We start from the raw sequence: 26,614 nt of genomic DNA, 5'->3' as shown, positions 1-26,614 counted from the left end.
TTCTGTCTGTAAGCCAGTTGGCAACCCATCTCATGACGTAGGGGTTTGTGTTCAGGCTGGTGAGTTTTTCTGTAATACCCGAGTGGGGAATGGTGTGGAAAGCCTTGGTGAGGTAAAGGTAGGCTGTGTGAACCACCTTTTCCTCGTCTATGGCCTTGGTGACTGTCTCAAAGTCAACCAGGTTTAGTAGGCATGATCTGCCCTTAAAGCTGAACTGGGTCAGGTCAAGTGTTTGAAGGTTCCCAATGTCTTTAATGAGTTCCATGATGATGCACTCCATAGCCTTGCAGACCAGGCTAGTTAAGCTTATGGGGCAATAGTTACCAAGGTCAGTTGTGGCCTCTCATTTGTGGAGTGGAATAACCATTGCTGTGTGCCATTCTATAGGCACATAGCCTGTGGAGAGGCTGTGGTTGAAGGTTGAACAGCGTGTTTAGGTGGGGGGGGGTTTAGTGTGTTCTGTAATTAGTGCAATATGCAGCCTGGGACACCATCTGATCCCATTGATGCTGTTTTTGGCTTTTGAAAGGGCTGTTTTCACCTGTGCATCTGTGATTTTTGGGACACTACACTTTTCTGTTATTGTTGTGGGCCCTTTTGGAGTTGAGAGGGGGGTGAAGTTTGCACTAAATCTATCTGCCAGGATGTTGGCAATATCAGTAGGTTCAGTATATTTTGTACTATGTTGCACTAGTTCAGTACATAACTGCGAGTTGCTACTTAGATTCTTAACATAGCTAAAGAAGGCTTTGTGGTTATCTTTTGAATGCTTGGCTATTTTTCTTTCGAAGTTAGCCAAGGATCATTTCATGAGGGACCTTAGTTTCTTACTAATACTGATCAGGGATGTCTTTCCTTCTTGGGATTTGCTTTTTTTTCTGAACTAGTTTCCTGTTTCTATTGTATAGCCTGTTTATTGCAGGGGTTCACCAAACTGGTTTCCTTCTCTTCGAGGAGTGAGTCTTGGTTTTGCTAGGGATGGCATGATCCATGCATCCTTGTAGGTGCTCATAGAGTGCATTTGTAAAGGTTTCTGCATCTTGGGCAGCGTTATCCTTTAGCATGGGGGCTGTGAAACTTACCACCTCTGTCTTAAGTAATGTGAAGTTTGCTTTAGAAAAGTTTTTACTGTGGTTTCCTTAGTTGTGGGTGGTGGTGGGGTGTGGACATCCCAAGTGATTAATTTGATCTAACCAGTGACAGGTTGATCTCCGGTGTGGAACACCTGTTGCCCATGTTGGTGATGACCAGGTCCAATATGTTTTCACTTCTGGTAGGGGAGTTTACCAGCTGATCCAGAGCATTTGAGTTGATGAATTCCAGGAAGCACTGGGCCTGGGAATTTGTACTCTAGTAGTTTTCCCAGTGAATGGTAGGGTAATTGAAATCGCCCAATATCAGGGTGTTCGGTAGGACCTTCATGTTTTCCAGTGTCTCCAGAAAGGTGGAGTGGTGGTCCTGGATCATGGAGGGTGATCTGTAGCAGGCCACAATTTGCATTGCAGATTTGCCCAATGTTAGTTGCACATGGATGATCTCAGAGGTATCATGCTGCGCCACTAACCTGGAGGTGTAGATATCCTTGATGAATATGGATACACCCCCTCCTTTTGTGTTTTGTCCGTGTTCTGCAGCTGAAACATGTGGTATGAGTTGTAGCCCAGTAGTGATGGGGTGCTCTCTGGAGCCTTCAACCAGGTTTCAGTTACTGCACAGATGTCGACGTTCTCCATACTGAGGAGTGCTTTGAGTGCGTGCATTTTGAGATTTAAACTCCTGGTGTTGAGTAGCATAACCCTCAGTTTTTTGTTAATTGTGCTGTTTACGGAGGTGGGTTTGACTTTTGAGCCTTGCCTAAAAAAGCACTATGGGGGCAGCAAGAGCCTTGGCTGGTATTCAAAAGCTTAGGGGTGACAGGTGCAAGCCATCTCTTGCGAAGCAACATGGCTTGTCGAGCATTTCGCCCCAGGCTGACACTGGATCCCCTTTGAATGACACCAGAAGCTTAGTCAATTGTTGAAATTGATGATTTTTTTCTTTATACTGAGGTATCATTCTTGGTGAGGGCAGGATGCTAGTCAGGGTCAGGGTCATACCTGCCTGGGTTGCTCTTCTATGTCTCTTTTCATGTAGTCCAGGGAGGTACGTCTCAGGTCATTCACACCAACATGAACAATAACAAAGTCATATTTGTACTTGTTCTGGAGTGACCTGAGTGCTTGTGGCGGATTCTGGCTCCCGACAGGCAGTTAACAGTAACCTTCTACTTGTCCAGCCTAGTGAGTGGGATGTCAGTGTACCTGACTATAGAGTCACCTATTACTAGTGTGTTAGGTATGTTATTTTGCCTTAAGGGCTGTGATTGTGCGGCACACTGATTTTGTGTTTTATGTGTTGTCTGGTTTGTGACAGGAAGTGCAGGTTGTTTATTTAACCCAGTAAACTTCTTCAAAAGCGTTACAGAGGCTGTAGGTGGTGGCCTTGCAGTGCATATGGTATTTCTTGACTTGGTGAATGACTTCAACACCATTCTCCCCACTGGTATCATACAAAAGCTAATTGCTTTAAAACTTGATCCCATGTATGTAAAATGGATAGCAAACTGGCTGAAAGACAGAGCCCACATGGTGCAATTTGCAGGTGCCTCATCAGTAATATGAAAGTGACCAGTGGTGTCCCCTCATGACTCAAAAAAAAAATCTCCATTTTGGGATTTATTTCTCTGATCTCCAAGTGGTGAGCCAAGACCTCTGGCTAACAAAATTTGCAGGTTGTTGTTAAGTCACAGTATTATACTCAAAACTCTTCTGAATTAACTCTCCCTAGTAAACCCTTGGTATACTAAAAATGAGCTCAAACTAAATGCTAAATAGTACAGTATTACTTTTGATAGAAAACTCCCTTCCCCCATCATATTGCACAGGCAACACACAACTACAAAATGAAAAATTTGTCAGAGACCTAGATATGTGAGCTGATAGCTCCCTCTATTTTGACCATCATGTGATAGCAGTTGTCAGGAAATCTTTTTGTTTAGCCCACCTAATTGCCAAAGGAATGTCCTTATGACTAAATAGCATTGATCAGGACAATTACTGAGTATAGGGCCCTCTGTGGGGTGTATCTCATTAATCATATCAAGCAACTAGCAAAACCCTGTAAGTTCATAAACAAAAAGATCACAGGCCTAAAATCCCTGAGCTATGAAGATATGCTAGAAGCGCTATACTTTTATTTAGTGTCTTACAGACTTTTAAAGGGAAGTCTGTCTTGCTTACTGCACAATTAGAGACACAGTTGTTCTGGACCTCCTGCTTCTCCACAAGTCCAAAATCTCCACCAAAACTAGAACCAAGGACTTAAATCTTCACCAACAGATATCTACTGCACAGTGGAGAGGCATACTTATAAGGCAGCACCTCCCAAACCTTTGGAATAAACCTCCCCTACATGTTCAGTAATGTGATTCACTATCTTACTTTAAACATAAACTAGTAACTGGATGGGTATGCAGAGATTTACTCTGGGTTTCATTGGTATGTTCCTTGGAAAAAGACATAATACTTGAGGGAGGGTACTGATAAAGTGTGAATGGTCATAAGATGTATTGGCCTTGGAATATCAATGAATCTAAACTGTTTTTATGGCTTATTCCCATAGCAAGTCAGGAAATCTTTGCCTAGCCCCATAATGATCCTGACTAGCATAAAATGGGTGTAAGAAAATGAATGAATTATTTAAATACAGCAAAATGATTACTACACAGGAAGTCAGTCTAGCTCCAGTGAAATGTACCTCTGTGGCAAATTCTGCCTAAAACAAGCTATTAGAAAGGAGATCCAAAGCCTATCCTGGTACTCAGTGGTTGAACGTCAATAAACACGTAGGTCTGTGCCAACTTATGGACATTAAACATACCTCTTAACTGTACAAAGTATGTACATGAATGTACTGTATTATTGTACTTGAGTAAATTATCTTTACTGCTGTTGATCTCTGGTGGCATCTGAAAAGGGTCAACAGCCCTGCCCACTTACCTAGTAAACAAACAGCAAACAATAAAGTCTTCATAATTTTGTAGAACATCCCTGTTTTTGCCTCATATTTTTGCTCTAACCCTTGTAAAATGTTTGATTTTTCTGGTAAATCACTCAGGATCATACCTTTCAACTTTCCTGAATGTCATAGAATGTCCAGATTTTTGCCTCATATATTTGGTCTTTTCTTCATAAAATTTTTGGATTTCTGGCAAACCATTGAGGACTGTGCCCACTAAATAATGAAACAGTCAAGTCTGAGACTTCATATCCTTCAGAAAATACATGCTAATGCAAAACCTGTTATTCAAGCATCTTTCTAGGTTTATAGGAGCAATATTTAAAATCTGTCCGTGTTTTGTCCTTTATCCACCCATATTTTTTTTTTTTTTTACTTTGTCCAGAATTCTTAAGCAAAAGTTGAAATGTATGCAAAGGATTACAGTCAGTGGTTAATGCCAGACATTAAACTTTCATACTTATACTAATGAGAAAATCCATGTTGATGTAAAAACTGTTCAGTTAAAATTTTAAATGCATAAGTAATGTTTAAAAATAATCCCAGGTTTTGGGCCTTCGTCACCTATGAATTTTGGCTTTGTCCAAAATTCTTGATGAAAGAAGTTGACAGGTGTACCTCAAAAACACTCACATAGACTCTTCCACGGTAACTATGTGCTCGGGTAGAAAGAAGACAATTATCATCAAATCATCTTTTTCTTACTGTCTGACCTTCTGAGTACTTTGAAAATGTCAGTGCAAATGTTTCCATGTAATCGCTATTCAGGGCATATTGGGCAGTTGTTGAAAGTGGGAGGGGCTTTCTCCCCTCTCCCCTTGCCCTTTGGTTCCGGCACCCATGAACCTAAGTACAAACATACTGAATGTACATCAGCAGAGAAGCAACAACATTGTAACATATTGTACAGAGGATAAATAAAATGTCATCCTATTGACAGTTACAGTAGTATCTTGCTACAATAACATTATCCATAGAATGTTGCACTATTCTGAAGTAGAAATATGCAGTCTGAGTAACTGTAAGTAAATATGATTATATAATGCATTTTGCTCAGTACAGACGGTAAAGCAGTGTTGCCACAGTGTTAGTTTATGCACTCTATGCAGGCATGCCATAATGTCTTTGCCAACAAAATAGTCTATAGGCTGCTGTTGCTTTTCTTCTTGGGAACATAACAGGGATTCATCTAGTACCTTAATCAGTTCAGATTTCTTGATTGTTTCAGACTATAGCACGGGTGAATTTAGGTCATTTTCACTGAAACTGCATACAGTTGCCATAAGGAACAATACAGCAGTGGTACACAAAATCAGTTTCATGTGTAATCTTATGGTCATGAGGAGAGTCTGCTTTTTCTACAGATTTTATAAAATGACAAAGAATCACACCTGTAGAATGTATGTTATTAGCCTCACCAAATAACAACGTCAGAATGAACTACCAAACAGTAAAGAGCTTCTGAGTTTAAAGTTGGTTTCTGATTTTCTCTCCATTGAGGTGTTTTTGGAAGAATGCTTGAATCTTTCTCCATGCATCTTCTTGAGCTGCATTGTGCATCCATGGATCCCCACCCCACAGCACAGGTAGGCCATACACAACATGAAAAGAAGCTGCACACCATGGGAAGTAGGGTGGTTCCAAGTAATGACCTGCCATGGGATAGCTTAAAATAGTGTAGTTTTTCTTTCCATGTTTCTCAAGGAGCTTAATGGCTTCTGAAGCATAGAATGAACTCTTCCAATTCCGATCATCCTCTCCTACCACAAACAAGAGGTGCCCATGGGCTTTCTCAATTGGGATAAGGCTTGCCTGATTAGTACCTTCCATAGGATTATCTACAGCTTCCAAGATATCATACGCTCCTGATGCAGTTGGACGGATACGGGATGTTTCATATTGTAGTGCAGGGATTGTCATCCCTTTGTAATGCAGCACTGAGGTGATACTTGCAATGCATCCATTAATGCTGGCAGCTGCACAGATCTCAGGAAAAAAAGAAGCCATGGCAAGGGCAATGTCACCACTTTTGGAAAATCCTAACACTCCAATTCCTGGACCTTTTACCTGAGAATGCAAACACATTAATAAGTGTTTTCAACTGTTATAGCACAGGCAAGTTAATAAAGTCTGAAACTGTGAAATAAATGAAAATGTAACTTCATTCCTTTGTAAGACAGCTTCATTTATTAATTTGCTAAACATAAAACAATACATTCAGTCATTTCATTGCTTTACTAACAGGGCATTCAGTGTATACTGTTTTTGTTCAAGTATGTCCTAGAAGACAGATACAGGATTGAAGTAAATAATGTTAAAATTACAACAGCAGAAAAACAAGAAAAGTACAAATGTTGTGATGCGTCTTGAGTGTGTGTGTGTGTGTGCGCATGTGTCTGTTTTTGTGTGCCTATCTGTGTGAGATTCTGGGGAACTGCATGCGCAGGTATTTAAAGACACAGGTATTACATCAACTGACTCAGGAGCAGGGATGGCTTTACTTTTTGTGCACAGAGTAAACAATGTCACCAACTCACCAGGAAAAGTGCAGGTTGTACCCAATAGTTACCACCAGGGATAGAACTAATGAATCAGAGTGGGTGGGTTGCTGGGAGTTGGGGAGCATTTAGTATCACGCATTCAGTAGCATCCTGAGAACAGTGACATAGTTAAACTAGACAAATTGTAGTGTGTTGGATTTCAACAGGAGGGACTTTAAAATAATTGTCCACCTTTATCTTCCAAGCTGCTTCCCTTTCACCTTGTTTTATTCTCCATGTTGGTTGCAACAACATAATTATCTGAAAATCATTTGAAATGTGCACAATAAAGTATTATTTTCTTTACAGTCATGAACATGAATCAGATGTTTCTCATATTACTAATGGTCTTAAATAACATTTATACCAAGTTTAGCTATAACAAAGTTCACTATATTAATAATTTCAGAAGTTACCACCATGTTTTAATAAAAAGATCACCTTTACTACTGAAAGTGTAATGGTTAATGCAAGGTCACACGGCATTAAGAAGCACAGTACAAGGTGCACATCTTTATATACAATTAGAGGCCTGTACAGAGGGTAGACATTCTGGATATACATTTGCACTTTTTTGGGGGGGAGCTAGGTAGTCTAGCTGTAGCACTCAGATTCCTTTTAAATGGACGCACAATATGTAAGTAAGTGGTCTCTGAAAAGATCCAAAATCAAATATGTGTTTTTGGAGACTAACACCTTATCTACTATGTTTCACTGCTTCCGTCTGTAGACAGTTTAGGCTTCTATTAGGAGTAAACATGAAATGTACTTGGTCTCAGATGAAGCATTTTATGTTAAAAGAACTAAGACATAAAGACACTGCAGATTCATGTAGACTGTTTCCTGAATGCACTTCAGTTTGTCCTAAAGCTTAATAAGATAATATAGTCCTTTAAACATATCTTCATAAGGAGTGAAAAGCAAATGGCAGCAGAATACCAATGGAGCCATTAATGGCATGGAAATGTTAGCAGTTGTCAAGCAAACAAGTTCCACACATTCCATCATTTTAGAGCTGTGGCAACCCCTAGCCAGGAAAAGCCGAAAGACTTATATATACCCTCATCCTGTACCTCACAACACACTGTTTTTGTTTTTCTGTTCACATCTTTGCTGTCCTGGCTGTGATACCTACACCCCTGTGATTTTTTTCCAATAGTGCTAGGGTAGGTGACCAAACAAAACTCCTATCAGGTTCTCACAGTCTGCATTTCTGAATGCAGTTTTCCAGCAATTACATACTGGCTACACATAGCAGCATGTTTAGGAAGGAAGGTTTGCCTTGTTTTTGGCACTGGATAACAGCACCCCAGTTCTAGATTTCACAGACACATATTGTCATTAGAGAAGTTGGCGTCAAGAAACCTATATATATATATATATATATATTTAGTGTGTATTTTGTGTATGATTGTCCTTAGTGTCTTTTACATGAATTTATGTAAGTATTTATATTTATACGTATTGCAAATGCATTTTACAAATGGCACTCTGATGAAATGTTGATGTTTCTTTAAATGATATATTACAAGTCATGTGATATGTCTAAATGGTATAAAACAGGTGATGTTAAGTTGTCTATCTCGCCTTCATTCTTGCTGGATGGGTTTCTAAAAGCTCGAGTTGGTTCCATATCCCATAATGCTAGGCGTGAGTTACCTCAGATCTCGTTTGCGCATCGAGGTGTTGGTTTTCCTTGTTGGTAAGTGTATTTTTGTGAAATTAGCATACTTAAAACCCTATATTTTTAAGTTTAAATATATTTCCTTAGTGTAGTGGATTTCTACCCCTGTTTTCGAAAAATCCCATTTTTTCCCACAAGAACTTTTAAAGTTCTCTCTCGGGGCCTTCTGGCCTTTCCCCATCTAGTGGTGTGTGTGTGTTACTCTTAATTAAACTTAGTTAATTGTTTATTTTGAGTTTTAGAAGTAAAATTAGTGTAATCAGTGTGTCTGTTTGAGTGTGTGTGATTACACTTTTTGTCTAGGATGTCTAAAGACACAAAGGTCTCAGGCTTCAAGAAGTGTGATGCGTGCTGTCAGAAAATGTCTCTGACAGGCGGTCGACTCCTGTGCTGTATGCCATGGCTTCAGCCCCAGGGTCCTGCAGGAAAGAAAATAAGTTGATCCTCGGGGTCTTCTTAAGCCTGAGGATTCCCTTTCTGTCTCTGGGAAGCCCTCTAAGGCTTCTAGGTCCTTGGCTCCAGCTACTGAGCCGAGACCTAAAGCTACAAAACCTATAGTCATCGGCTCCGGCTGGAGAGCCAAGTTCTGTGGTTCCCCCTCTTCCCCGCTGGAGCCGAGTAGGGAGAAATACCTTGTCGGCCCGACCAGACCTTGAGCCGACATCTAGAAGAGATCCAGGTCACCATCCCTTGGCTCCGTTCATTCGGCTCCAGCATCTCCTCTGCTGTCTGACGGAGCCATAAATCTCACTCCTCTAGGTCATCGAGGCTGTCAGATCATGACCTCCAGAGGTAGTGAAGTCCGAGGCACTGGCCCAAATGCTTCAGAGCCCGACTCATCAGTCGATGCCTGCCCCTGTCCATCAATATATTCCTCCTCCGACTCCGTTGAGCTGGCATCGGACCCTTGTCCGACCCGCTCCTCTCGGAGGAGCCAGCTAGTGAGTTCGGCTCGAGCCATCACTGTCGGTGCAGAGGAGGTTCTCAGCTTCTCGGGCGGGGACCTCTGGCTTTGCCTGACAGGGGGCGTTCGAGGTCATGTGGAGTGTGTTAGAGCCTGGCTCTACTCCACAGTTGGCTCCGTCCCCCCTCCTCACGGTGCCTCAGGTCAAGTCGACTCACTCCCTCATCCCGGACCGCAGAGAGCCAGCTCCTCAGGAACCATTTCATCCTCTTCGAGGCCTCTCCTGATTTGGCAGAAGAGCCCCTCAGAAGAGGAAGTGTAAGAGGAAACACATTGACTCACCTGAGTCCATCACATCTGACACAGATTTAGATGATTCGAGGGTTCCCCGTTCCCCTTCTGAAGATGTCTCCTTTGCAGACATTCGAAATCCTCAAACAGAGGGAAATTGGCCAGTCCTCAGCCGGAGGATGAATCTGTGTACCTTGTCCTTCCACCTCCTGGGTGTCTCCCCTTTGACCCCTCATGCAGGTGGTAGCTAAAAGGCATGGGCGGCTCCTGATTCAGTGGACCCCACTCCCAGGAGACCCTCAAAATTCATAACGGCACCAGCAGACAAACAGTTCTTGACAAAAGGAGTTGCTGTGGATGCTATGGTGGTAGCTGCTGCCACTAAGAAGGAACTAGCTGATCCTTCAGTACCTGTCCATCCACCTAACAAGGAATCTAGGTCCATGGACAGGAGTGCGAAGCGGATTGTCTCGTCAGCGACATTTACTATCGTTTCGCTGAACTACCTGTGCCATTTCACTCGTCTTCAAAGATACTTGATTAAGTGACATGTTGAAGGACCCTACAGCTGCGGGTTTTCAAGATAAGATGAACACGCAGCTGGCTACTAACTCCATAGCCAATTCCTCCATCGCCTCCTTTCTTATGCGGCTGATGGAGCCGCAGGGACAGGTGTGGCCTTACGTAGGCATGCCTGGATGCGGCTATGCAATTTTGCGGACCCCTTCATCTTTCACTAACTCCCGTTTGATGGATCATCTCTTTGGTCCTCAAGTGAAAGAAACCTTGACTAAGTGCGAGACTGATGGCAAGACTCTTTCTGCAGTCCGTTTTCTACTCCTTCTAGGCCTTACCCCAAAGGCCAGAAAAGTGGGAAAATGTGGTTCAATCTCAAGGGACTTTTGGCCCAAAAAGTCGTTCCCGCCAGAGGCAGAGGCGGGGGGGCTCCATAGAACCAGGGCAATCGGAAGCCTTCTCTGATAAGCCCTTTCAGCATCCCTGAGGTGTTGCCTGACTGCCCACCGGAGGCAGTCGGGGATCACTGTACCCAAAAGCCTGGCTATCCCTGACTCAAGACAAATGGGTACAGTCCGAAGGCTATTCTATCCCCTTTCTTCAAATTCCAATCCAATCAAAAGTCCCTTCCAGATGTTCCACCCAAAGGGATCTAGCGGTTTTGGAAATTTCAAAACTGCTTGCAAAAGAGCAATTCAGCCAGTTCCAGCAGACCAGAAAGGATCCGGAATCTACTCAAGGTTCTTTTTAGTTCCAAAGAAAACAGGGGACTGGAGACCAATTTTGGATCTCAGTATCTTGAACAGATCAGTCAAGAAAACAAGATTTCGGATGGTCACGCTGCAATCCATCCTTCCCCTATTGGGAAAAGGCAACTGGATGTGCTCTATAGACCTTCAGGATGCATATCACATAAAATGACAAAATGCTCCAGAAGATTCCTCCGCTTCAGGCTGGGAACCAGTCATTTTCAGTTCAGGGCCCTGCCCTTTGGTCTCACCACTGCCCCTGGTGTTTACCAAATGCATGGCAGTGGTAGCTTCTCACCTGAGACGACAAGGATTCCAAGTGTTTCCATATTTGGACGACTGGCTCCTCACAGCTCCCACCAAGCATCTCCTTCTGATGGCCAGGGATTACACTTTTAGCATTTGTCGTTAGGCATTTCAATAAATTGCGAAAAGTCTGTTTTGTCCCTTTTGTCGTGCTATTACTTTCATAGGCAAATCTAGACACAGTAGACATGTAGACTAACACATCAGAGAATAACAGACATTCACAAACTGGTCTCACTCCTTTTCCACAACAACAGAATCAAGGCCAGGTTAGTTCTGAAAGTGTTGGGAATTATGGCGGCGGCCATACCTCTGCTTCCATTAGCCAGATTCCACATGCAGATCCTTCAATGGATGCTCTTTACACAATGGTCATACCAGCAACTTCCAATGTCTCACACCATTATGATCAAGCGGTGCAAAAATCATCTCATGTGGTGGATGTCTTCCCCTCAGCTCTTGTTGGGAAGACCCTTTGTTCCACCCCCTCCGGTTGCTACTCTGACAACGGATGCCTCCCTGATCGGGTGGGGGGGGCATTATCAGGGCAGGACGGTCCAGGGCACATGGCAACCAAACGAATGCCACTTGCACATAAATGTTCTAGAGATGAGAGCAGTGCTTTTAGCGTTGCAAGCCCTTCAAGACTCTCTTCCCTTGGGAATCCAGACAGACAATATGTCTGTAGTGTGGTACATCAACAAACAAGGCGGAACCAGGTCATACCCCCTGTGTCGAGAAGCACTCAGATTGTGGCAATGGGCGATTTCTTCTCAGCGGTTTCTGATAGCAACGCACATCCCTGGGAAGTCCAATCAAATTGCGGACAAGTTGAGCAGAGCTATCCTCATGCCTCACGAGTGGTCTCTGAAAGACTCTGTTGTGAGAGAAATTTTCCTCAAGTGGGGTCAGCCTTGCTGCGATCTTTTTGCTACTCCCCAAAAAGTACAGTTTTGTACCTACCATAAATGTAGATGTTCGAAGATCCACATTGCTGCAGTCCTTACACTTGGGTAGTCCGCTGTCCTCGGTCGGCCCGAATATCAAAGTATAAGGCTGATGTCGGTCAAGGCGCATTTGACTGACATCAGGACGTCAGGGTACAAATGCGCATGACCGACGTCATATCCTCAGTCTTTTCTTGCCCCAGATGTCAGAAGACCCTAAAAATAAAGGTCAAAAACCAAAAGACAGCAAACCAACAACCAACCATCCTAGCACTAAAAATATGTACAATATATACAATAGACAATATACACCCAATTGACCACCCAACCCACACAACCGCCTCTAACAACAGAGGGAAGGAGGGAGTTGGACTGCAGCAATGTGGATCTTCGAACATCTACATTTATGGTAGGTACAAAACTGTACTATGTTCTTCATCTCACATTGCTGCAGTCCTTACACTTGGGTAGAATCCCAAAGCAGAGGAAAGGGAGGATGGCCAAATTATAAGGAAGCAGGAGCTGCTAAAATGCCCTGCAAAACAGCAGAGGCAAAACCAGCCCTGGATTTAGAGTAAAGTGGTAGGTGATAATGCCTGGAAAAAGTATGCACTGAACTCCAAGTAGCTGCTTCCAAAATATCCTTAGTTGCTACCCCTCTCAAAAAAGCTGTTGAAGTGGCAGTAGCCCTAGTGGAATGAGGCCTAATCCCAGCTGGAACTTCCTTGCCATGATGGGAATAACAGAAAGCAATGCAAAACCCAATCCACTTAGAAATAGTTTGTTTTGACACAGGCTTGCCCTGAGAACTCAAAGCAAAAGAAACAAATAACTGCTGAGACTGCCTGAACCCTTTAGTTCTGTCCAAATAATAACGCAACTGCCTGTGTACATCTAAAGTGTGCAAAATCTTTTCCCCTTTATTTTGGGGATTTGCATAAAAGGTAGGCAAATGAATAGTTTGGTTTAAAGCCACACTAGAAACCACTTTAGGCATAAAGGAAGGATTAGTGCGTAAAGATACCCTATCCTTATGGAAAATTAAGAAAGGCTCAACTGCCATAAGGGCCTGCAACTCAGAAATCCTTCTTGCAGAGGTAACAGCCAACAAAAAAGCAGTCTTCCATGATAAAAACTTTAATTCAGCAGTAGCTGCAGGCTCAAAAGGTTGTAGAGTGAGTTTCTCCAACACAAAATTGAGATCCCAAGCAGGAGTAGGAGCTCTTCGTGGGGGTCTTATATTCTTTGCCCCTCTAAGAAATTGCTTGAACAAAAGATGAGAAAACAATGGTGGGTCACAATCATAGTGAGCCGAAATTGCTGCAGCATGAACCTTAATAGAAGAGAAGGACAAACCTTTGTCCAGTAACTCAGTAAGATATTGAAGAGCCACACTTAAATTAGGCCCAGAAACATCAAAATCCTTTGCTGCACTCCAAATAAAAATCTCTTCCATTTGTCTGCGTACACTTTCCTTGTACTAGGCCTTCTGGCTTCCAAAATAACATTCAAAACTTGTTGTGGAAGTGGAGGCCCACTATGGTTCAAAACAGAATATGCCAGGCTGTTAGGTGCAGAGAGTGAAGCTTGACATTGAGCAAATGACTGTCCTCCTGAGACAACAGGTGTGGAATCGAAGGCAGAGGCCATGGAGGCTTCCGTACCAGGCTCCTCAGTAATGGGTACCAATGCTGTCGAGGCCAATCTGGAGCTATCAAAATCATCCTTGGCTTGTCTTGTCTGGCCTTTAGTAGTACCTTTAGGAGGAGAGGCAGAGGCGGAAAGGCATACACATGAAGATTGCTCCAATTGAAAGAAAGAGCACCCACTTTCCAAGCTGTGGGATGAAACCTTTTTGTGCAAAACTTTGGCAGCTGGTGGTTTAGTGGGGAAGCGAACAGATCTATGTCTGGAGTTCCCCATGACACTGTCAATTTCTGAAATACATGAGGATCCAATTTCCACTCGTGGGGATCCATAATTTGTCTGCTCAACACATCTGCTAAGGAGTTCTGTGCTCGGCAGAAACCTTGCCTGAAGATTTAGCTGTAAACTGAGAGCAGTCTCCCACAAAATCATTGCTTGCCTGCATAGAGGATAAGAATGTGTTCCGCCTTGCTTGTTGATGTACCACATGACAGTTGTGTTGTCTGTTAGAATCAACACCTGCCCTGGAAGAAGTAAATCCTTGAAAGCTAGTAATGCAAACTGGACTGCTAACATCTCTTTCAAGTTGATATGTAGATGTTGTAGTCTGGCAGGCCACTTGTCTTGTATCCACTTTCCATTCAGATGAGCTCCCCAAGCTTTGTCTGAGGCATCTGTCGTTAGAATCTGACTCGCCTCTGGCCGGGTCACAGAGAGTCCCTTGTTTAGGTGACATTCCTGAGCCCACCACAAAAATTCCTTTTGAATGCAAGGTATTATTTGAATGACAGTGTCCAAATCCTGGCAGTGCTGTGTCCATACATTTTGAGATACCATTGTAGCTTCCTCATATGCAGTTTGGCATTGGGAAGCACCAGAATACAAGATGCCATGAACCCTAAGGCTTGAAGGACTGTCCTTGCAGTCAGCCGGACTGATGAGACAACTGATGAAAGTAAAGGGAAAGATTCCTTTGTTTGTCCGGGGTCAAAATGCCATCTGGGATGCTGTATTCAGTCTCACACCCAGAAAGCACATGTCTTGAGAGGGTACTAGACTGGACTTTATTTCGTTCACAGAATACCCCAGGCATCTTAGCACTGCTATCACATAATCCAAATGATGAAGAAGCTCGTCCCTTTCTTGAGCCAGAATCAGGCAATCGTCCAAATAGGGATAAATCTGTATTCCTTTTAACCTGAGGAAAGCTATCACTGGAGCCAGAACCTTTGAACACTCTGGGTGCAGTAGATAAGCCAAAGGGCAATGCAGAGAACTGATAATGAGAAGTCCCAGCTCGAACGCAGATACTTCCTGCAACTTAGTCTGATAGGAACATGAAGATAAGCCTCCTTGAGATCTAAAGTTACCATCCAATGATCTTTGCCCAGCAGAGGTAAAAGCTGCTGTAACGTCAACATTTTGAACTTGGGAATGTCCAGATAAGTGTTGAGGATAGATAAGTCCAAAATTGGTCTCCACGTGTTCCCTTTCTTTGGTACTAGGAACAGGCGAGAATAAAATCCTAGGCCCACTTCTGGCATAGGGACCGGCTGAATGGCCCCTATTTGGAGTAACAGAGAAATTTGCTTGTGAGCCTCTATTCTTTGTGGAGGAGGAACGTCTGGCATGCCTTTGAAAGGAGGCAAGGTATGGAAATAAAACCTGTAACCGTGGTGTATGATATCCAATACCCATCTGTCCTGGGTAATTAAACTCCAATTTTCTTTGAAAAGTGCCAACCTTCCTCCCAAAGGTGCTGCCAGAAGGCTCTGGCAGCTGAAAAGGTAGGTCATTGGGTCTGTTTACGAAAGGACTGACCCCTGCCCTCACCTGAAGACTGTGCAGGAGAACTCCCTGTTCTAGGCCTGAAAGAGCCCTGAGCTCTGCCCCTACCCCGTCTAGATCTACCCCTAGACTGGGAATCATAAGAAGGATACATCCACCCCTTAGTAGGCCAATTTCTACTAAACTTTGGAGGCTGAACCTGCAAAAAATCCTTAACAGTCTGCATAGACTTAGCCTTGTCTTCCATTTTCTTTAAGACTGTCTCAACAGGAGAACCAAACAACACATCAGATTGTAAAGGAGCATCTAAAATCCGTGATTTAACATGGTCAGATAAATTCTGATCCCTCAGCCAGGCGTAAGAACTGACCCAGTGGCAGCCACCCTAGACGAGGCCTGTACAGCATCAAAACCACATTGCAAAGAATGCTTACCCACCTGTTCAGAAACATGCACTAAATCTTGCAACTCTTTACAATCAATACCTTCCGCCAGAGCATCAACCGTAGACTTCAATTGTGAAAGGAGATAGTTTTGGTATTTTAACATGTGAAACTGGCAATTCAAAGCCCTCATAGCTAGAGTGGAAGAAGTATAAACTTTCTTTTCCCATCTATCCAAAGCCTTGGCCTCTTTGTCTGAAGGAACCGGATTCTTGACAACAGAAGCCTTAACGCCTTTAGGCCCCTGGCTAACAGTTTCTGGGTCTGCCCTAGGACTCTTAAAAAGATACTTATGAGCTTCAGGCACCCTGTAATATCTATCCGGTTTAACAGGAGCAGGAGGCAAAGAATCAGGATTAAGAGAAGCCTCTGCAAAAACATCTTCCACCACATCTAAAACAGGAGGTATAGCCAAAGGCCTATGCTGGGGTAAAAACAAATTCTCTAAGCCTTTTCCTGGAATCAGAGAAGTCCTGACCTTCCCACTTAAAATGCTCCCTCATAGAATGAAGAGTTTCTGAGAAAGAAAAATCCTCAGGAGGAGAAGCAGAAGGAGTAGAATCATCCACATCAGAGTCAGAATAAGGAGAATACTCCTGCAAGTCTTCAGCCGAAGACTCTGAAACATCGAAGCCTGCTCAAAACTCCCTGGCTCAGGCTCCACCCTAGGTCTCTTATCAGGAGGGGGCAAAGAACCCCTAATCAAAGAAATCAAATCTTCTGCCATTTTAAGCATATGCTTCTTGGGCACAGTTCCAGAAGAACTAGGGTGACACCAACTGAAGCTGAACCTGGCCTGCCTCTGGGAGAAGTCTTGGAAACAGAAGGAGAGGGCCTAGCCACCCTAGGAAGGGAGGGAGTATAGTAACCTGAGAAGCCCCTTCAGCCTGACCTGCCTCCTGAGAGGCCACATCTTGCAATAACAAAGTCTCCCTGGGAACCCAAAGAACCTCGGTGGCCACCGCCGGCTCCACCGACACCTCTGAAGAACCGGCGTCCGGTACAGATGGTTCTTCTAGCCTAGGCTTAACTGCTTTGTCCTTGGCTTCGAAGCGGGGCGGGCGGAGCATCCGACGGCATTTTATAATTGCACCGCTTCCCAAAGACTAACCTGGCACAATCCAACCTTCTCTTTATAGTGCGTTTTGAATCTAGCACAAGAGCGACACCCAGCAACGTCGTGCTCAGGCCCTAAACAAGGAATACACAAAGTATGATAATCTCTATGCGGTATCTGTTTCCCACAAGAAATGCAATTATTGACTTTTCTGACATCCGGTAAATCACTGAGGCAAGAAAAACTAAAATATTTACTTAGCCAACTTTGAACTCGGTCTGAAACTTGAAATCGAAAAATCTCAGAGCCTTGCAATGCTGCTTCTGCATCGGACCGCGGCAAAAGACTGAGGATATGGCCGGTCATGCGCATTTGTACCCTGGCGTCCTGATGTCAGTCAAATGCGCCTTGACCGGCCAGCCTTATACTTTGATATTCGGGCCGACCGAGGACAGCGGACTACCCAAGTGTAAGGACTGCAGCAATGTGAGATGAAGAACATCAGCAAGTGCAGAGAATATTTCACTCTATTCCCTTTACCAGGCCAACCCAGCAGAGACGCTCTAGTCCAAGTTTGGCCCCGGGGACTTCTGTATGCATTTCCTCCCTTCCCACTAATCTCTCAAGTGATACAGAAAGCTATCGCTCAGAAGGCCTCATTGATCCTCATTGCTCCTTACTGGCCTCGACAGGTGTGGTTCCCCTTTCTACATCAATTTCTATTGGACCGTGGCATCTGGACCTAGTTCCAGATCTTTTGATCCATCAGTCGGGTCAGTTACATCGCCCCTCCCTCTCTGAACCTCATTGCTTGGTTCCTCCAGTTCCAACCTTAGCCAGGCTTCCTCAATTATCTCCTCCGCTCGAGATATTTTGATAGCTTCCCATAAATCTTCCACTCGGAAGATTTATTTGAGTAAGTGGAAACGCTTCACATATTGGGCTCAAGGAAGGGACATAGATCCTTTCACTGCTTCCATCCAAATAGTCCTTGATTTTCTAGCTGAACTCTTCCATGCAGGTTCATCTCCCTCTACTCTTAAAGTTCAATTGGCAGCTATTTCTAACTTTCATGTGGGTATTTCTGAATCTGCCTTAATGTCCCACAAGCTTTGCAAAGCATCTTTGAAAGGAGTTTTTTCTCAGACCTCCTATAAGAAATCCTCCTTCTCCTTGGGACCTAAATTTAGTTCTTGCTTCTTTGATTCTTCCCCTTCGAACCTGCAGTCTCCTGTTCTTTAAAATTGCTATCATGGAAGACTCTTTTTCTGGTAGCTATTACTTCAGCTAGAAGAGTTTCAGAACTTCAAGCACTCAGCTGTCGACCTCCTTATCTATTATTTCATAAGGACAGGGTCCTTATCAAGCGAATCCGTCCTTTTTGCCTAAGGTAGTCTCGACGTCAAATCTAAATCAAAGCATTGACCTCCTGTGTTTTTCCAGAATATTCCAATAGATCTGAACAAAATTACACTGCCTGGATGTTCATCGTCAATTGAGGTACTATTTGGATAGAACAAAACAATTCAGAAAATCTGACCAGCTGTTTGTCTCCTCTATGGAAGGCAGAAAGGGACTTTCAGTTTCAAAGGTATCATTATCCAGATGGCTAACATCTTTGATTTCCCTTGTATATGAAATTAGACACCAAAAGCTGCCTAATAAACCTAAGGCCCATTCCACCAGAGCTTTGGCTACTTCTTTAGCCTTCCAAGACAGACTGCCTATTGACACCATTTGTGCAGGCTACTTGGGCTACTCCTCACACTTTCATTTCTCATTATAAGTTGGATTTAGCTTCTAGGCATAGAGCTAACTTTGGTTCCACTGTTCTCAGGAGTCTGTTCCGTTAGGCCACCGGGACAAGGTGCTAGGACGGTCCCATCCAGCAAGAATGAAGGCGATAGACAACTTAACATAAAGAAGTTATGTTCTTACCACCATGTTAGTTGTCTTCTTTCCTGCCCTGGCCTGGACAGACCTAGAGGAGTTGTGATTGTGACCTCTCTTTCTACCACCTCTGTACTTTAGGTATATGCTCTGCTGTGCATATTTCCTGGATCAGGATGTAGGTCACCCTTCTTCTCCCTTATTTATAGAGGTGGATTTTGTTACTAATTATTCTATTACTATTATAGGCTGGGCCTAGCTTACAAACGAGATCTGAGGTAACTCACGCCTAGCATTATGGGATATAAGGGGAGCCTCGAGCCGGTGGAACCAACTCTCGAGCTTTTAGAGTGGCCCGAGGTCGGCTCCGAACCCATCCAGCAAGAAGAAGGCGAGAAGAAGACAACTAACATGGAACGTTATGGTAAGAACATAACTTCTTTTTTTATTTTGTTGTAGTTTATTCATCTGAAGAAACTAATTGTGAAAGCGCTTGTGTTAGTCTGACTATATTAAAACTGGTTTGCTGGAAACTGGAGCCTGGTCTCTACAGAACCATTTGATTAACTGGACTTTTTGGATTCATCTATCATTATTGTAGAGACGCCTGAATTTCATTGGTTTTGGTTGTTTTTGATGGTATTAGGAATGTTTACAGTAATATCCTATGCACATACATAATGCAATTAATCAAACCAGAAAAATAAATACAAATACATGAAAACTTGTCTCACCTGAGTAGATAAATTACCTTGAATATATTGACTGGTTTGTATAATCTTTGTTTAGGTAACTATATTCATGCATTTAAAGGAAGCTTTGTCTTTTGACGGGCATCTTTAAAGCCTTGGTAAAACTTTGGACAGAGGTCAAATACTTAATTTTTGAGGGAGAGAATTCAAGTCTGTGCAGTAAGGGCTGAAAAAGCTCTAGAGGTGCTCTAGAGTACTTGCTGTGGAATCCAAATGCTCTGTTGGATGTTTTTTTGTTTCAGGATACTGTATGTAGATCAGTTTGCACGTGCTGTGTGCTGTATCTTTAAGAAGCATGTCAAAGACGTAACATGCATGTATAAATGCCAAGCACATGCCATTTCTAGTGCCATTTTGAGAGTGCAGCCAAAGAGTAAGCATGTTTGATTCCAGCAGTAAGTTTGTATATGTTACTTAAGTTAATTTCAAAGGTTAGTACTTAGCTAACTGCCTTGCGAGTCATTTTAAGCCTAGCCAATGATCCCTTGTGAGACTCAAACCGTGCACCTTGTGTTTGTAAGGCAAACACCTTAACCATTAGGCCACCCTAATGTAAGTAAACTTCTGTCGTGATTTGTTTGTGTAAAATAAAGCTGTTTGGACACAGTAGAAAACTCTTCTATTGTGTCCAAAGTAGGAGAAAAATACTTTACATTGGTCTGCACCCATGATTTGGCACAGGAAACAATTGTAAAACAGTTAACATGCAGTGGTGTTTCCTGAGTTGTGTGCCTGTCATGAACTGACAGACTGTTTTGGACTGACTGGAACTTACTTAACAACTTAGATGACCCAGAAATAACTGACCAGACATATTTATCCTTAGCCAATCTCTTCCTATTCTTTTAGAAAGTAGGTTATATATATTATTTGGCAAGAATTCAATAGTGCTTGTGCTTTGGAAACCAGTCTATTTATGTAGGAGAAAGTGAGCAACTGACCTAGCTAAACTTCCAGGTACTTGTAGGCATTCCAAACCTCTAACTGCACCCCCAGGACCTCCTAAGCACCATTTGTCTTTGGACCAAAGTATTTAAATCCCTAGCACTAGGTTTTACAAAAATAAAATCAACATAACATAGAAATATCAATAAGAACAGTGGAATGAAACAATAAGAACAGCAGAATAAAAACAATAATGACAATGCAAGTGAATAGATAATCAATAACTTGAAAGTTAAGATCACTAAAAACAGATACATTGTTCCAGCAGGATATACATGGATTCTTCTATGCAAATGGCATTTCAGAGATTTCCTGAGAGAGAGCTTGAAACTATGCACCCAAATCAGGGAAAGTAGCTAATTCCAAAGGACCAGAGCAAGGCAGGCAGAAGATAGCCTACCAGATGCTTCAGGGTAATCTCTGGTACATAGAAAACAGCAAATTAAGCCAGCAAACTGTGATGCTGAAACCAATATGAATATTTTATTGCATGCCAGCAAAAGAAAAAAACAAACCAATTTTGGCTAAATTTGTTACATAGCCTTCCTCAGTGTTGAAAGGACAGAAACAACAAATTTCTTTTATGCATGACATCAGCCATAAAAAACAAACTGATTGGTCAAATTACAAGTGCTTATTAAGACCTGGTGGGAAAAGTCCACCCAATTTAATTATCCACTTCTTTTCTTTGGCATCAAGAATAGTATGCCAACCAGCTGTATTTGTTCTGTTGCCCCCAATTTTGTCTGTTAGCATAAATCTGTAGGATGTATTAAGGAGTATTTATACAATGCACTTCTGGACTTCCTAATCCTCATATCACTGATATGTTCAGATATTCTTATTCTCAATGGTCTCGAGGTCTGACCCACACAGAATGCTGAGAAACTGCATGTAGCCAAATAGATCACCCAATCACTACAGCAGTTGGCAAAAAATGTAACATCAAATACTTTTCCAGAATTTTTACTTGTAAATTGTTTGGACGTCATAATTCTGTTACAATGGCTACAGTGACCACAGAGGGAGCAACCAACAAGAGTATCTCCCATTAAAGTTGTTTGTGTGCTAGGAGGTGTAGAGCTTCTGGGCCCTCGTTTATAGTGCCACAATTGGGCCACAACATTAAATAGAGGCGATCTTTTGGAATATAAGGAGAACAAATAAACTAGCACTTCTGATATCCGGTTAGTTGCCACATATGGAAGAAATATGGATATGCCCATGAATACTGTACAAAGGCACTGGAATATTCTGTTGGCCGATAAGTTCACAATTTCTTCAGGATAAATGTTGTTTTTCATTTCGTAGGGGCAGTAATTTGGGTTCCCCGAGAACAGTAGGCCTAGATCTATCAGAAGTAATTAACTAAATAGCTCAAGGGGTTGAATTATCTAAAGGAAATCTAAAGTTGTATCTTATTTACACTTGGTCTGCCTCACCTTACATGACATCTACATCAAATTTTATTCAAAGTTACCTTTAGTACATCAGTCAGGATATGTTAGGTATCTTAAATATGAGCCAATTACTTAAAAATGCTCACAATCTAAAAAAAAAAAAACAACACTCATACTACATTAAAAAGAACTTACTCTTCCTCATATTTGCCAGCTAGCATTCAGTATTTCAGACATATCTCATCCAGAATAACAACAGCAACTCTGACCGAAGCAGCCATGAACAACCGTCATGTAAACCATATAATGCTTAGTAATATGCACAGTAGTGCAGTGGATAGCATTATCATAGCAAGAGGTTCCCTGGTTCGATTTTCAGCTGGAGTGCCTTCTGCAGAGTCTGGATGTCCTCTTTGTGTTTGCGTGGATTTTTAATGGGTGCTCCAGTTTCCTCCTACATTTCAAAGGCATGCAGTAGGTGGATTAGACACTAAACTGGCCTCAGGTGTGAGTGTGTGCGTGTGTGTGTGTGTGTGTGTGTGTGTGTGTGGTATGAAGAACAACCACGGCAGGGCTAGCCACCTGGAGATTTGAACCTTGGTTCTAAATGACTGTCACTGTTGAAGTGACACCCTGACTCCATAAGCAAAAATGGGAAAAAGGGGGTGTGGATGGAGGGATTTTGTAATAACTAGAGAAACACCAGCCATACTTAGAGCCCACAGCCTAATTAAAACACAGGAAAAAACCTGGAGATCAAATTCTAGCATTACAGAAAAGGATAATAGCATTTTGTATATATGTTAGTTATAGCTTTATCGCCCACAAACAGAAACAAATATGGCACAACCACATTCTTACCACAACTTCTTTATGAAAACATCATTCATAAGGTTATCCATACATATACATGAATCTTTAATACTATTCTGAGGTTGATAGAACAAGAAATCTAACCAATACACTATTTTTAGTTTTTTGTTATCTCTATCCTCTAAATAACAATATATACACAAGAAAGGGATAATTTTCCATCTTGTGCTTACATAAATTATACTCAAGTCAAATACACATAAAACTGTTGTCTAATTTAGTACAACTTCATATATGAACCTCAGTCATTGACTTTAACACCTTTTAAATGTCCTTTCTAGTCTGGAAAAATATTATATAATGTAAAAATTGGCACGCAGTAAAAACACAAAGCAGATTCTATAGCTGTTCTAAGTAGACATCTAAATCTAGAACATTAAGCCTCACAGACAATTTTGAATGTTACGCCTAACTTCTAACTGGCCTTACATAAATTTCAAAAATACAGGAAAAACTATTGCCTCATTTAGTACAGCTTTGCACAAAGTAGAACTACATAGCTGCAGTTCATGTCCCTTTTATACTAGCTGGTATAGCAGCTACCAGACCAACCCCAGTGGTATACAAAGCAAAGTGCCAACCCTGTTCATTATATAAATGGATAGGAAATGGAGAAGATAGCAAAAGACACAACAGGAAGCAGAGGAAAACATGGAAAGGTAACCATAACATATGAAAGGTTGGGGGGATATTTATTTTCCCCAGGGAAAGAAAACCTTGTGTAATATATACAAAATAGGTAAAGGAGAATAAGGTAGTAAATATGTGGATGAGATACATGGAAACGGGCAAGTAGCAGGAATAGACAAAGAAATATAAAACCAGACTCAGATGAATGGTGCAGTAGACATTCAAAAGGCTTAGAGAATGGGAAATGGAAAAAAAGACATATAGAGGGTAAACAAGTATTGATGGGGATGGCTGAACAGTGAAGAACAAATGGGGAGTGACACTTAAGGGAGGGAGGGAAAACACTAAGATGTGGACTGGGTAGGGTCCTGGCTTGTCTGTATGCCAGACTGGTAAAGAGGGCAACAAACCCAGGCTTCATTTACTTGGGTGGCTGATGTTATAGGCAGGTTGCTCTCCTGGTCGTCCATTGGTTGGGATGTATTGGTCATCTGATCCATGCCCACACCAGAAGGTTCTGAATATTGCCAAGGCAAGCATCTAGTTGACACTGCACCTCAGCAGCCACCAGTCTTTAAAGCTGATGTTGGGAGACCGGAGGAGACCTCTCTGAACCACTTTATCTTTCCTGAGAGGTGGCAAAAGATGATAGCAATGACCCTACCACATCACCTTCAGTAAAGGAGCTATTGTTCCCCTGCTGAGAGGCATACCTGGTGACCCAGTGCAACAAGTATCAGCTGGTGCAGAATAAGATAAGTGCAACCTTACCTCTTGCACAAATGCACTTATAACAGCAGCACAGTGAGGGAAAAGTGATTAGGCACTTATGCAACAAAAACAGAAGATAAAGACAGCAAACCAGTAAATCCACCAAAAAGGCTCACACCAGGTGTAGTGCAACAAGCAAATTTGCAGTCCAAATTCAAACACAATGCAGCAAACAACAGTGATGCAGAAAGCAGAGATAAATCCAACTTTGAACTCCAAGTTTAATCCAAATTCAAATAAGTGCTTTTGTCCCTTAAAACATTAATACAGGAACTTCATCAGACAAAGTACTTTACATTCAGCTTCCTTTTAAAAGGTAAAACTTGTGACCTCACTTCCTCTCCTCCATTCATCTACAAAAAAGTGAGGTCACAAGTTTTACATCTTAAAAGGAAGCTGAATGTAAAGTACTTTGTCTGATGAAGTTCTTGTATTAATGTTTAAGGGACGAAAGCACTTACGTTTTGAATTTGGATTAAACTTGGAGTTCAAAGTTGGATTTATCTCTGCTTGCTGCATCACTGTTGTTTGCTGTATTGTGTTTTAATCTGGACTACAATTTTGCTTGCTGCACTACACCTGGTGTGAGCCTTTTTGGAGCATTTACTTATGCAACAAGCATATTCACAGTTGTGCAAGGGACTGGCGCAGATATCTTACATAATGCACTGCTTCTGCCCTTTGTGACATCCTCCTCAGAATGATGTACCAGCATCTGCACTGTTGACCAGAATGGGTACTGCCAGTGGCATCACTCACCATCCTGGCACACTTATGACAGGCAACCATTATCTGCAGAGGGCCATCATACTGCCCAGCAGGTGTTCTTGAAAGTTCCTGTGCAGGAAGAATAAGAAAATCTTGCTCACAGTGGAGTCTTGCATTCCACAGTACCTGAGGTAATCTTCGCCACATATCCAGGACCACTACAGGAGTAAAATGGTAGTCCCTTGCACATCAACACACCTATTATGGATCAGGTATTACTTAGCATAATGCTGAGTTACAGCACTGTGCTCTGGTACTATGGGCTTGAGGAAACTGGTCACATGCTTCATAGTCACCATGTCATGCACAGCTACTGTCAAGCTTCCAGGGTAGCACAGGATAGTAGGACAGCGAGTCAGAAACAGTAGCACTAAGTAGCTTCAATAATGTAACATACTAATTAGCCTTTGTCAGCAAGACATAAAACATCAAAGACTGTTTGTGCAGCACCTGTCATTACCATGTAATGTTTATTACTGAACACCACAGTTGATCCTGAAAAGACAGTGGTCTATACAACTCTTCCTCCCAATAGGCACCATCTAGAATCTGCCCCACTGCCCACAACCCCATTCTTGGGTGATTTGAGGAGGAAACAGCATGTTTTCGGAAGGTGGGTGAGTCAGGGGAGAAATGGCTCCTGAGGGCACTCATGTCAGAACTGAGAGAGAAAGGCATATCCCAGATAACTGGAGAATAAGCGTTCTAGTACCAGTGTACAGAAACAAAGGGGATATTCATAACTTTGGGCAGTAAAGACGTATCAAACTAAGAAGCTGAAAAGTAAGGTGTACAAAACAGTTGTGCAACCAGTATTATTGTATGGTACAGAAACTTGGGCAGGAAAGGCGGAGCAGTTGAGGAAGCTACGGGAGATAGAGATGAAGTGCCTGAAATGGGTGTTAGGGTACCCACTGTGGGAGAGATGAAGAAATGAAGACATCAGAGCAGAAGCTCAAGTAGCTCCAATTTCAGAGAAGGTCAAACAGAACAGATCATGGCGGTTTGGGCACATGTGCCAGAAAGCAGAAGAAAATCTGGTGAAGAAGATTTAGGAGGAAGGCAAGGGGAAACAATAGCATCCAGCAGAGATGGATGGTTTGTGTGAGAGAAGACCTGTGACAGTCAGGTATAATGCTGAAGAAGGTAGGAGAGTGGCACTGAATCAAGACTAGTGCCAACAATTGACACAACACTCTGACCCCATGTAAAAAAAAAATGGGTTGATGATGATAATGATGGTGATATTAATGATGATTTTGGTTATTGAAATTTCAGTAAGGATTCTATATACTTGCAATTTCACAAAATTAAGGAAGAAATCCTGCCTAGTAAAGTATAGCAAACTCTGCGGTGGATGTTAGTCACACTGAGGCAGGTGTTGTGATGTACATGTAACTGGAAACCCACGCACTGGCATGGCATTTCAGCACCTGCATGTGCCTAAGGAGGGCAGCCATGTACAATGGTAATCTGAAAGGAGGACATCCAACAGACATTTTGGAGTTCCAGGGCCATATGTTGAGGCATGGCTATGGCATGTAATTGGGGGGAGGCTGTGACAGCAGTAACTGCAGCAGATAAACAGGTGCAAAAGTGGGGAAGGCTGTACCACAAAAAGGAGGGGGTGGAGCCTATGCATAACAGCAGGTATATA

The 26,614-nt window shown here is 42.5% G+C and overlaps 1 protein-coding gene across 1 annotated transcript in view; it reads right to left on the bottom strand.

Moving 5' to 3' along the window:
* Positions 1 to 3,234: 3,234 nt before the first annotated feature.
* Positions 3,235 to 26,614, bottom strand: part of LOC122804297 (acyl-coenzyme A thioesterase 1-like) — an 89,533-nt gene continuing 66,153 nt past the window's right edge. The window contains exon 3 of the mRNA XM_044074086.1: positions 3,235 to 6,123. Within this exon, the coding sequence (XP_043930021.1) occupies positions 5,524 to 6,123 (600 nt within the window). The 3' untranslated portion in view covers positions 3,235 to 5,523. The remainder of the gene's footprint in view (positions 6,124 to 26,614) is intronic.

Source organism: Protopterus annectens, chromosome 6.part0 (genome assembly GCF_019279795.1).
Source record: "Protopterus annectens isolate FY-2018-M chromosome 6.part0, PAN1.0, whole genome shotgun sequence".
Lineage (NCBI taxonomy): Eukaryota > Metazoa > Chordata > Ceratodontiformes > Protopteridae > Protopterus > Protopterus annectens.
This window is presented reverse-complemented; position numbering and strand designations above follow the sequence as displayed.